This window comes from Blastomyces dermatitidis, assembly GCF_000003525.1.
Source record: "Blastomyces dermatitidis ER-3 genomic scaffold supercont1.2, whole genome shotgun sequence".
Lineage (NCBI taxonomy): Eukaryota > Fungi > Ascomycota > Eurotiomycetes > Onygenales > Ajellomycetaceae > Blastomyces > Blastomyces dermatitidis.
The window spans coordinates 6047782-6060451 of NW_025544775.1; the positions used below are offsets into that span (position 1 = coordinate 6047782).

At 46.5% G+C, this 12670-nt stretch overlaps 5 protein-coding genes across 5 annotated transcripts; 3 read left to right on the top strand and 2 right to left on the bottom strand.

Moving 5' to 3' along the window:
* Positions 1-84: 84 nt before the first annotated feature.
* BDCG_02158 (uncharacterized protein) lies at positions 85-4182 on the top strand. Its single transcript, XM_045417712.1, has 2 exons — positions 85-3531; positions 3603-4182. Exon 1 carries the CDS (start codon positions 975-977, stop codon positions 2604-2606), a length of 1632 nt encoding a protein of 543 aa, XP_045274447.1. The 5' UTR covers positions 85-974; the 3' UTR covers positions 2607-3531; positions 3603-4182.
* Positions 2903-4612, bottom strand: BDCG_02159 (DNA repair protein Swi5/Sae3). The gene is made up of 4 exons (XM_045417713.1): positions 4296-4612; positions 3760-4003; positions 3598-3683; positions 2903-3522 (listed from the first exon to the last, which is right to left on the bottom strand). Exons 2-4 carry the CDS (start codon positions 3925-3927, stop codon positions 3333-3335), a joined length of 444 nt encoding a protein of 147 aa, XP_045274448.1. The 5' UTR covers positions 3928-4003; positions 4296-4612; the 3' UTR covers positions 2903-3332.
* Positions 4584-7315, top strand: BDCG_02160 (uncharacterized protein). The gene is made up of 5 exons (XM_045417714.1): positions 4584-5033; positions 5105-5182; positions 5245-6087; positions 6142-6271; positions 6342-7315. Exons 1-5 carry the CDS (start codon positions 4917-4919, stop codon positions 6647-6649), a joined length of 1476 nt encoding a protein of 491 aa, XP_045274449.1. The 5' UTR covers positions 4584-4916; the 3' UTR covers positions 6650-7315.
* On the bottom strand, positions 7251-9707 carry BDCG_02161 (ubiquitin-like 1-activating enzyme E1 A). Its single transcript, XM_045417715.1, has 4 exons — positions 9206-9707; positions 9091-9148; positions 8856-9027; positions 7251-8801 (listed from the first exon to the last, which is right to left on the bottom strand). The coding sequence occupies exons 1-4, from the start codon at positions 9240-9242 to the stop codon at positions 7998-8000; spliced, it is 1071 nt and encodes a 356-aa protein (XP_045274450.1). The 5' UTR covers positions 9243-9707; the 3' UTR covers positions 7251-7997.
* On the top strand, positions 9668-12654 carry BDCG_02162 (uncharacterized protein). Its single transcript, XM_045417716.1, has 4 exons — positions 9668-9971; positions 10092-10930; positions 11000-11725; positions 11808-12654. Exons 1-4 carry the CDS (start codon positions 9969-9971, stop codon positions 11929-11931), a joined length of 1692 nt encoding a protein of 563 aa, XP_045274451.1. The 5' UTR covers positions 9668-9968; the 3' UTR covers positions 11932-12654.
* Positions 12655-12670: the final 16 nt, after the last annotated feature.

Below are 12670 nucleotides of genomic sequence, written 5' to 3' on the forward strand. Positions count from 1 at the left end.
TCCGCGACGGAGTTGCTAGAGTTAGGGCTTAGGGCTTAATTTCCTGATTTGGGGCATCCGACTTCCTCGTCACAGATTGGGTACTTTATATGTCTATGGAGCATAACTAACTGACTATTTATAAGTTAGTTATTTATTTTCAATCCTCCACCCAGTCCAGATTAGGGTAGAACAGATATAGGAAAGCCATGGTTTGCACCAGATGCAAGCAACGAGCTCGGCGTTTCTATACGGCCCAGACTCAAACGTACTACGGATTGAGTAACTAGCATCAAGCTGAAACAGCGAAGGCTGGCAGCTCAGTTTGAACGATCATCAAAACCCGGGTTTCGAATCTTGAGAACGTGGGAGAGGCGGTCCTTCATTCAACTGTATGACGGATGGAATATCCGCTTTCCCTGTCTTGGTTGGAGCGGTATTCACCCCAGCCTCTCGATTAATCGCCAACGCGGCGAATTAGATGAGAGGGGAAACAGTCAGACCATGAGGGGTTAAAAGAACAAAGACATTGTTCCTTCATTTTACTTCTTCTCATATTATTTATTTCAACCTCAAACATTAATCGCAGTTGAATTTGACTCCCCCGTTGCGTCGTGCAAGCGGTATCTGCGAAGATCTGAATAGCCACTATCGCTTCTCGCGTACCTTGGCAGCGTGATCTAACTAACTACTCACCGACACCCTCAAGGACACTCAGGCAATTTTCTATCCTCACGATAGGTGAGCACGTTTTCCAGGTCGTCGCCTATCCCGCCCTTGGAGACCTCAACCTGCCTCGCGAGAAGGTTCTGGATTTCACCACCAGCTAGTTGTACTGTAACTACTTGTTAAGCCTGAAGCACCGGCCAATTGAGTTGAAGGCTTACGGCCCAATACGTGGTGATTGCAGGTTGGCAAATAAACAAACAACTAGTCTCGGTTTTCAAAGGTCGCTGGAATCATATTATCATTCCTCGTTCCCGCCCCTTTACCCAATGCTCAGCTCTGAATCGAAATTATCCCAAGCTTCTACAACAATCCGCAACCTGACATATTTCCACAACCGCTCCCCGAGCCAACTCCCACATTGTGAACTACCCTTTGACTCAACATATGGAGATAGTAGGAGTTCAATAGATGCTCCTCCCACAATTTCCACATTTAGGCCATCCCTCAATACCACAACGCACCCGAAAATAGAAGCAAACACAGCTGCGCACCGCCGAGCGAAAACCGAAACTTTTTCTCTCCCAGGTACCAGGCCTCATACCAACGGTAACGCGCACCTAAATCGCCTAGATGAGGTTAATCTAGAGCCAAATACCGAGCAAAAGATTACGTCGCCTAAATCAAGTCGCCCAGCGACGCTATTTACGGGTCTCTTCCAAGGGGAATCCGCACCGATTCGCTTCGGCCTGGTACGCTCGTACGCCGAGGAAGCCACAACCAACAACACGGACCGGCCCAATACAGCAATGGAAATGACAGAATCACTCCCGCCGCGAGCTCAAAGAAATTTCACGAAAAGGGTGAGCATGCCTTCCCCACTAAAACAAGTGAGCTCCTCAGCTCGGTTTTCTTTTTTCGGGCCCAGACCTCAATCCCAAGACTCGACTCGAGGCCAACTGCCTGAACCTGCAGACGACGAATTTCTAAACCTCGATGTGAGCTCAGTACTTTTCCCTTCTGGCTCGACGGATCTTCCAGCACCCGAAGCCCTCAAGAGTCTCCAATACAACGCGGAGCGTGTTATTGGTCAGCTCCAAGCTGCATATAAATTACGGACGTTTGCACTCCATGAAGCACTAGCAGAAAAATCATCACTGGGGGAAGAGCTGGAAGAGACGCAATCACGCCTGCTAAATATCAAAAATCAACTGAACGGGATGGCAGAGAAGGTGGACGAACAGGACAAAGCCATGAAAGCCATGGCAGAGGAACTTAAACTCGAGCGCCAGAAGCGCCAAGAAAATGAAGAAGAAGAGGCGCGGAAACGAAGTATTGTCCTTGTCAGAGAACCCGAACCAGCCCATTATCAGGATCACAGCCACCATCGCAGGTGCAGCTGCGCTGCCAAGGACGGAAGCAGAGACGGCCCTGAGACCATGTCTACAAAACGCCACAGCAAACGCTCCAGCTGTGGCACCTTCTACAGTGACTCAGGCTTCGAATCCGGCGATGAGAGCACTACCGAAAGTATATTCTCTCGAAAGTATGAAAATCTAGGCTCCCCCTCGACATTAGCGACAAGGGCCTCCGGCGCGTCGTCGCCAGATATCGGCTTCTCTATTACACCCCTCCCATCGCTTTCAGAGGACCAACTGGCACCACCACGGCCACAGCCACAACCACAGCAATCGACAGTGCAATCCAAACCCACAGCCCCGGCAACAAAACCCTCCGCTTACGACAGAGTGCTCAGGGGTATATCGTCAGCTAACCTTGGAGCTTCGTTTATGAGTTCAAGCCCATTTTCTACTTCCCGATGCTCCAACTGCCATGGAGCCACTGCGTCAGATGCGTGGGGGGTAGTCTCTGTACTTAAGGAGGAGAATCGGGGACTTAAGAATAGAATTGGGGAATTGGAGGCTGCAGTTGATGAGTGTATTACGTTGGTCGGGGGATGAGTAAAAGTGAATATTTTGTTCATGATGCTAAGAAGTTTTTGTTCATTATTATTTTCTTTTTTTCTTTTTTCTTTTTTTTTTTTTCGCATTTATTGGGAATGAGATATTTTAAGAATGAGAGTTGACGATGATATGGCGATATGTGGTAGGTATTATACATATATACGTTGTTTTATTTATGAGAACAGGACTGGATAATTATAGTGGTTTTTCCCTGTCTTGATAGCGTTGTGGAGATTGTGACTTTTTTATGCTACGGTTTATTATTTTCCTCTCGATAAATATTATTTGCCTTTCTTCTCTACTGTGTTTTGGATTATGTTCGCTGCGAGCAGCGAGCGAGGTTGGATTTGATTCTTTCAGTGATCACGAGAAGTTTTAACTAACTGGTTTTAATATTAGACAGCCTTCTCTACATTGTTTTATTTTTTTTATTTTTATTTTCTGTTTGTTTGAAGAGAGGATAGATCTTGATGCATTCTCTAAGAAGTTAACCCCTTGTATTTCCCCAAGATCTCCCCCCACTCGAAGACCTTCATTCACAAGATAAAACATAGTTATAACTCCTTGTCTACCAACACCCGATTACCCACCCACCCATATCTTTTTAGCACAGTGGTTCTTAACACCCCTTACATTAACGAAAACAACGATATATATCAACATAAACGCCCGAAAACTCCGTATCGGAATCACCTTCCCTCAGCCCCGGGTCCTCCGCGCCGCTCAATCCCCGGCCTCAACTCCAAAATCCCGTTGCACTTCCACATATCTAACTCCTCTCGCTTCCGCAATCAGGCCCATCAGCCCCTGCCCAATATCCTTGATCTCATTGTACTCATGTAACAGACGGATATGTCGCTGGACAATGGCGGCGGCGTCCTTATCTGTACCCGTGCCTTGGGTATTCGGGGGACTGCTGTGGGTTAGTGAATCGGGATTGTCACATTGGATAGCTGGGGTCGGTAGAGCTGATAGCTAGATTACACACTTTAGTTTGACCTGAGCTTCGGAGAGGAGAGCTTCAGTCTTTGAGATTTCGGAGTGGAGGGTAGAAATTTTGGAGGTGAGTGATTTCTGAGGAGCAGTATTAGAAATGTGCCGATATGGGATTTATATAGCATGCGTTAATAGTAGTTGGGGGGTTGCTAACAATCATTTTTTCATGCTTGTCACTGTACCGACTGGGAGTGGGACTCCCCAGGAGAGATGGATCAGGCTCCGGTCTAGATAAGGAGCTCGCTGGTGATGCTGTTGGCCGTGGGCTTGAGGTTGCTTGCTCTGTGTTTGCCACTGGAATGTGATCCAGGGGATGAGCCATTATTTGTTTTGGTCGGCTCAATTAAATAATCAGGTTAGGTTCCTCCGTTTTGTTCGAAGATATTTCGTACTTTGCTCTGGGATTTCAAACTTATCAATATAAAATTCCTTGAACAATCCCGATAGCCCAACTAGGAGAGAGGGACAGCAAAGGGGTGCAATGTAGATCACGGTACTCATAACATCTCTAGGAATTGGAGGTAGCAAGCAAAGTCGCGGGAAGGCAAAATGATTTTTTATAGGAGTGAAGAGTTCAAATGCGGACACTCTCATCTGCTAATGTGAGATGCGATTTCGGAGGTTCTGCAACAAACAAGCACTTGGACAAAAACGGCCTCTGTTCATGATAGCTTATATAGCAGTACATACATGGAAATGAAAATTATAACACGATTTGGTCGTGATTTCCCTTCACCAACGAAAGTGTAGTGAACCGATTCAGAAACTACCAATTGTTTTCACATTTTGTGAAGCCTAGATCAATGATGAAAGATCCTGGATGCGGATGCAGTGGTAAAACCGCTGAGGATTATGGGATGGAGGTTCCAGAGTTCCAGAGCTGATATTCTGATATTCTCAGGAAACTTTGGAAGGCGCTAGAATCACGTGTGCGTTCCCTGGCTAAAGGCCCTGACCTGATCTGATGGAATGACGGAACTTCGAGCCGCGTTTCCGTGCAAAGAAACAAGAAGTATTCACAACTTCCAACGATAAAACGTCGACAACTCTACGATGCCTGGTCCCGGTTCAATTTGCACTTAATCACCCGGGGTCACACCGCAATGAGGCCTCGAAGTTCCACACCTTCATTTCTTTCCGTGGCTGTATCGGGAGTGGAATGACCCACCTCACCTGCGGACACTTAAATATCCCTAATCGGTGTTCGTGATAAGATACATCGACCTTATTCTTTCAAGATATTGGATTTTCATTTATGATTGTTTTGCTTCCGTTAAGCTAGACTTTGTTGGGTCACATTTCTTACCGACAATGTTGAAGTTGATGGTTTCTGTGCCAGTTCTGCTCTGGCACTTCGCGAGACATACACTTGCCCATGGAGACCATTCCCAACTCCCGGAAGGCCAGGTCATTTCAGGGGATCCGCTCGTGCGTTGGCAGTGCCCAATTGTTTGTACCTAGATGTAGAATTTTCCTTCTAACTCATACTTTTCCCTCAGGATTCGATATTATGGATACATATCATCCTAATGACCGTTGCGTTCGGACTGATATTTCCCACTGGGATGGTACTTGGGGTGAGTGTTGTCAGTTCCCAAACACTGCGATATTGGATCTAACATCATCTCGTCTTTCTTAGATCACCCGGTCACGCTGGCATGTTCCTGTACAGATCGTTGGCAGTATCATAGCGATTCTGGCGTACTTTATGGGCCATTTACACAAGGGACGGCAGTTTTCCAAAAATATCCACGCCTCGTTCGCGAATGTGTTAATGATCATGCTTGTTGCGCAAGTTGTCCTGGGAATCTATCTCAAACTTCACTTATCGCGAGGCATTCATGGCAGAATACGGCAGTATGTTGTTGGAACTCATGGCGTGGTGGGCAAGGTGATGCCTGTGGTGAGCTGGGTGCAAATGATATTCGGCGGGATAACGGCTCTAGGATTCTGCCGTAAAGACCACCTTGGACAATGTCTTGCGCATTTTATCATGGGCAGTGCGTTTATCGCGTACGGAATACTTCTCACAATCCTTCTCCTTGTCGGGCAATACTGGCTTCGCCGAACTGGCCGGAGCCAAGAGTTCTTCGATTCCGTGGTTATTGCGGTTTGGGGATGCATAAACACCTTTACGGAACACCGCTGGGGACAGCCCTGGGCTCACAACGATATCGAACACACAAGCATGGGCATTGTTTGGTGGTGTGCCGGGTTGCTTGGTATCTGGTTGAGCAGAAAGAGAAATGGCCAACCCAAAAGAAATTTGATCCCGGGCGTAGTTATTCTGCTTACAGGATATTCCATGTCTTCCCATCAGCAACATCTGATGCTTAGCACCATGGTTCACGCATTCTTCGGCTATACGTTGATGGGTGCAGGGGCAGCAAGAATCATAGAAATTGCCTTTGTCTTGAAAGACCGGAGCACCCTGAGCCTTGATGGAACTGATCCCAACAGCTTTCAATATATCACTCCATTCGTAAGTTCTTGACGAGGCACTGCACTTCACTCGCGGGAAGCTAACACAGTGTAGCTTCTATATGCCTCTGGCTTCCTTTTTATGGGCGCCACGGAGGAGCAAATGGAGCTTATATCAAATGCGGGTATATCTCACGTTGCCTATGTCCTTGTTTTCTACAGCATCGCATTCATCCTATTCCTATGTAAGTCAACACTCGTCAAAACGACCCGTTTAGCCTCAAATTTGTATATTTTACTCATCTAGCCTGTTAGTCGTCAACGTCCTCATTCACGTGTATGCGGTCCACGCGTGGCCTGAGACTGCAAAATACAACGGCAGTAGGCCGTCGTCCCGTTCTCGCCGGCTACGTGGCCATCCTCCTACCTCTACCCCTCACGGTAATGGCCGCATGGGCCCGAACGGCCATATTCGTCGCCAATCTCAAATTCAACATATTCACGATGCAGAGGAATTTGAGCTAGAAGGCCTGATAGGCGGGGCTGATAAAGACCAGGACGATGATAGTCCCATCAGCACGCCGCTCGATAATGGGGCCAAAAACCTAGAACGGGCGCCCTAATTAAGGAAATATGTGATTTTAGCCGTTATCAAAATGAGCTTCTTTCCCTTCCCGACAAAACGAACATGACTTAAAACATCATGACGTCCATGTGCGTTTTGCAATGTCGGCTTTATGTAGCTTGGTTTCCCCGCCAATATATGCATATCGTTTTATTATTCTCCGAGCCTACGCCTAGTCTGTGTTTTGTATATATGTAAGTTTCTTCATTTAGATAGCTGAGAGATGGAAGCTCAAGGTGGAATAGGTAACCAACCTTGCAATATACTGGGCTTTGTCTATCGCTGCAGCAACGATATAAGTCTTGGAAATATTGTTACTAGCCAAATGAGAGTGGTGAACAGTGCCCACTTAATTACTGATCTTCTCATCCAAGCATGCACTTCGTCCTTTTTTTTTGTCTTTCCTTGTTAATCAGCTGCTTCTTCTGTACATAACTTTCCGTACTTCCTTTGCCTTTGTAGGACATGTTTTTCAGCAAATGAGTTTGATTGTTCTCTACTTCTTTGCCCTCGTCGAGTTTTGTCTTATTTTTTATTTCTAGCTTTTGAATCGTATTTCTATGTAAATAACCATTAGACATAGCCTAGAAAGGGAATATGAGGGTGAGGATTTCTCCATATATATTAAAAATTATATTTTCTTCTTTGTTGAAGCAGACATCTTGTACATTGTTGAACCCCCTACTATGGGTTTTGGATCTCTCAATTATCTTCTAAGAAGGATGGAGAATGCCAACACAACGAGCATATCCCCACCCGTATTCTATTATATATAGCTTTGGCTTCTATCTTCTTCGCAAGCTGCTTACCCGCTTCCCTTTCGATTTTACCCCATTCAGCTAGATCTCTTCAGAGAGTTTACAAACAGATTCGCCTCCCGAAGCGATAAGCAATCAGATAATATTTTCCACTGAAAGTCTAAACGCCAAGGGATGGTTCCATGTGGAAAACGGGAGGAAAAGATAGTAAAAACATAAGTTATCTGATCGGCGGCGCGATTTGTGCAAAAGAAGTATGTTTCGAGCCGCATTGTACCGTCCGCACCAAGATCTGTCCCATTTCTATTTGGGATGAGAGACAGATCCATCGTGAGTTTCAATATGGTAGATGCATAGAATGCCCTCTTCGTTTGACACTCGCGAGAAGTGGACATTTAAAAAAAAAAAAAAAAAAAAAAAACAATGGATGGACTTTCGCAAGATTGCTAAAAGTGTAAGGGAGCAACCTGACTTTAGCCCAACCAAACGAAATGCGGGATAGAATTTGGCTCCATCAATAGGCCTATTCTTTTCAGCTGTTGTCAAAACGGCGGGGGGCTGGTGCGTTCATAGGGTGACGCTGCTGATTCAATCCTCGGGGAAAATCGGATGAAGGGAGTAAATGGGAGCAACGCTCCGTTCGCCATCAAACAATAGCAGATTTTGCAATGGTTGTTCCCTCGCACCTAACACATTGATGACGTCTTGAGCAAGCGAGCCACCCAAGAATGCGGACACAGGACTCAATTCACTTCCTAGATTGTCAAGGAAGCTTCGTATGAATTCCGCTGTGAGTGTGGATATGTCCAGGCGTAGTTCTAAATGGCGATCATTGGTGAGGCGAATAAATGTCTCCAAATCATCCTTTGCTGGCAATCTCCCGTTGTTTTCTCGTTGAAATTCCCAGAGCGCTCGTAGGCAGGTGAGAAGTGGTGTTACCTGCAAGCGCTTGCGGCGGACTTTGGTAAATTCTTGAGGTAGAGGAGAGGTGTTTGAAAGCATGAGTGGGCAGTAGACTTCGCGCTTTGTTATCATTTCAATCATCTTGTCGTTTTCTTTCTTGGTTTTAACATCTAGGACGGTCCTCGTCGGTGTCTCGATAGCTGCGGCGGCGACATTTGATTTTTCTCGTTCGATCACGAAGTCATGGGTGATGAGATCTGAGAAGATGTAGCCGTAAAAGCCGTGGACTCCTGCCGCATAGAAACGACAGTTGGCGACCCGACAGGCATTGTTTATGAAGCAGATAGTGCCGTAGTCGAGATCTGCTGCAATGGTCACATCGTACGACGCAAAGAATGCCGGTGGTTTTGATCTGATATCGATTGTTTCAACAACCACATCTACCCTTGGGTTCATCTGTATAATTTGAGGGGCAGCCGCTTCTGCTCGCTACGCACATGTATTAGCTCTGTTTTAAATTCATTAGGAATTGAAAGGAGCAACATTTTGGTTGATATGTTCATCTGATAGAAAGAACTGAACCCCTATATCTTCCTCTTTGACGATAGCGTTATCCACGATCGTGAGAGATCCAATACCGGCCAGTACAAGGTTTTTGGCGATTTCCGCCCCAAGTGACTTGATGGTTACCAGAAGGATTTTCGAAGTTCGGAGCCTGTTCCAATATCCCAAGTCAGAAAGAACAGGCTTATATTTAAGCTACGGGGATGTAACGCACTTTTCCTGTGCCTTGACGCCCCAGAGCCGAATTTGGCGGTCATAGAGAGCAATTTCATCTTGATTAAGTCGTTAGCAACTCTGCCCCGGTTCCAGGAACAAGTTAGAAAACTCACCAGCTGTTATCTGGTTATTCGTATTATTTGACGCCATACTGGCAAGGAAATAATTTCAAATGTAGATATTGCAGCACAACTACTCCGTATAACTATAAGAAATTGATGGAGCCTATGTTATTCACTGAAGAACGAGCAAGGAGCAAATCAAAGATCTCAATGTTCAGTGTAAAAAGCTGGGGCTTTGTTCCAGTCGAATTTTTTTTTCTGTCGCGCCAGCAATGGAAACCACCAGCAAACGCATTGGCCCGCAAGCTTGAAGCTGTGTTATGGCTGTTTGTTGAAATCTCTCAAGATGCCAAACCCGTCAATGTTGAGGCCGGTCACGTGGACCTCTTGCGGGCGGCGGCACGGGGCAGGGCTAAGGCGCTTACCTCAGCCGCCCGCTTGGCCTGTGCGCCAAAGACGCCTATACCTGCCTAATCGGCTCGCGGCTTGAGGCCGATCTGACCTTCTTCCATCAACAACACCAAGTTTCCTCTGTCAGCGCTCACCATCCCATCAGAGTCTGACAAACCTGCTGTGACTTTGAAGCAGGTTTTATCGTCATACACATCCTGAAGACACAGTATGCGTGATCCTGGGCCTCTTATCTAATCGGGATTTTGGGCTCACCCGCCGCATGTTTCGTTACCAGCGAATTTACGCCCTGATCTTTCATTAACTATCACAGCGCCTCTCGTTCACCCCAAAACGCGCTATTCCGCGTTCGATTTTCAGTTAGAACAGTGATCCGTGTTCTCACCGGACGACTTCACTCACAATGGTATGTGCGCTACGATGACCCGCCGCAAACACTTACAGTTTAGTTTCTATTGATATCACGAAAACTTAAAACGATTCTTACTCAAATATCCTTTGATCGAACTATTAATTCATTGTATAGTCCGGCAACTTCGATTTTCCCACTGCCTCTGATGGCAATAATCGGCCGGAAACCCCCGCTGATCGAACACAGTATCGCATGCGTCTAAACACACGACTCCAGCATTTGCAAGGCCTACTTGATGCTCGAATGTCCCGCTGGAGCGATCCCGTCCGCGAATACACCTATAACGTTCTTCGGCGTGAATTACAAGTCTTAGATGACAGGGTTGATCGTCGTTCAGAGGTTGATACCGAGGACACGGAAGAACGAATTGCACTTCAGAGTGCTATAGAGCCAGACCGACGCTCCCCTATAACCGGGCAACGACGTCCACGGATTGATATAGTAGATCGCCTAAGCATGCTAATGGGCGCGACGGATGCCGATAGCCGGGGAAACTCGTACCACGGCGAACTAGATAACCTTAGACGAGCCGCGGCGCGTATTTCGGGGCCAGAACTCTCTATAGGGTCTAGTTTTGACAACACTATTTCGCCAGCTAGACTTTCAACCATGGCTGCCAGGGACTGTCCCACTGAAGGCCATGGCGATCGATGGAGACCTAAACGACGTAAACTAGACTCCAATGATGAGCGGGAGGGAATCCGTGGGTTTAGATACGGGCACTACGGTGAAGTTGTTCCCGGTGCTTTGGAGATGGAGATTGTCAGCTGTGACGGAGGAACGTACGAAGCGAATGGGGAAAATTCATCTCCAGAAAATGTTCTGCTCAATGACTCCTCGGTATACTGCACGAGAAGCGACCGCTGCAACTTGATTCTTCGCCATCAAGGGGAGACCCCATTTTGTTTAAGGAAGATTGTCATTAAGGCTCCCAAATCGGGGTTTGATGCTCCGTAAGTGATTATTACCCAATCTAGCAAAACTGACTGCAAAATATTTACTAGAATACACATCTATTGTAGTATCCAAGAAGGGATGATTTTTGTCTCCATGACGTTGGATGAACTCCTGGAGCGCACCGCCCAGTATCAAATCGTTTACTCCCCATCACCCCTCCGACCTCGTCGGCGACGACATCTGAGGGGTAATTTTTCCCATCGATATCTTTCTTCAACAAGATCACCGTTACGATCTCTGGAAAGGACCACATTAGGAGGGCCAGGAAACTGGTCCGACTCTGAGAATGAGCCCACGCCTCCGCCGTCCTTCGATTCTGGACCTATTGTTTATCGCAGCTCCTCCTCTGATTTCCGTATTACAACCCATTTTGATGATAAGTCCGATGATGATATCAATGACGAATATCCTGAAGAGATCCCTTCGTCAACCGACATTGACAGAATGCTCATGGAACAAATCGAATCTGAAATGCGTTGTCCTGATTTAGACGTTGATAGCGATGAGACTTCTGGGTGGATCAGTGGCTCGCTAATTCGAGAACAACGTCGATTTCGACGTCGAATGAGGCAGGCTATTAGTGATGTAGATGCAACCGGCACGCTTAATAGCAGGGGTAGACGGCGGCTAGTCCCTAGTCTAATTGAACCTTCATCAACACTCCGGAACAGAGACACCTTGACTAGTGGGAGCAAGCCAGCCGCTTCTGATCCGGAAGTCATGAAACCGCATGCACGTTTCTTTATTGAGAAGGAGAAGAGTATGGTTAGCATCAAGTTTGACCCATCTGTGTAAGTAAAACTTTCCTGCCCAGTCCTTATGCCCGTCACTTGCCATCCCGCCGCATTTGATGTTAATAACCTTGAAACACAGATCCGGAAAATTCATTCTCATCAAGCTGTGGAGTCCATTTAGCGGAGGTAATATCGACATTCAAAGTGTAGTTGCCCACGGCTTTGCCGGCCCCAGATTTTTCCCTTCTATGAAATTCAGATAGCTAGATCTTCCTGTCTCTTCTCATCCACCCCTTTTCCTTGTACGCCCATTTGTTTTCCGCCTCATTATTTCTTTTCTTCATCTTGGTATCGCCCCAATTATCGGTATTACTGTTTAATTGGGTATAGGAGTCCCGACGAGTGTGCTTTATTTTGCTATATGTTGATAACACAATCATACCGATTGTACGGCAGTTGAAGTCGCTCTAATCCCGATCCTAACATCGGGAGACGCTTTTTGTGGCGTTGATTAGCCGCAGCTGGATCGTTTAAATCTTGGCGTGTGTACAGGGATAATTTTAAGCATAAAACCTTGTTTACGCCTCCGTAATACTCGACGTTCAGTGTGATGAAGGCGTATCCAAACCCATTATTTTGTAGTCTTTATTAATAATTATTAATTACAATGTGTTGGCCCTCTCAGAAGTTGGAAGGATCATAACCCCACAGTTTTCCTCCCCCAGTTACATCCTGGACAGGAAAATTCTCCACATTTTCTCGTACACGTTTTTCTTCTCAGGTCAGGCCAGGGGCCAGGATTCCACCGGCTGATGTTGTCGGCAGGGACCTAGAAGTACCCGCCTTCCTGCCTGGTCGGCGAAGGAAGGGCCAGCAAAAGGGAAAATAATATGTCCCAAGGTTCTGGGTGTTTGGCGGCTGGGTTGCGCGAAATCTAAAACGCCGCTCTTTCTAGATTCATGACGTCTTTAATGTATGTACTGTACTACTTATTGTACCTCA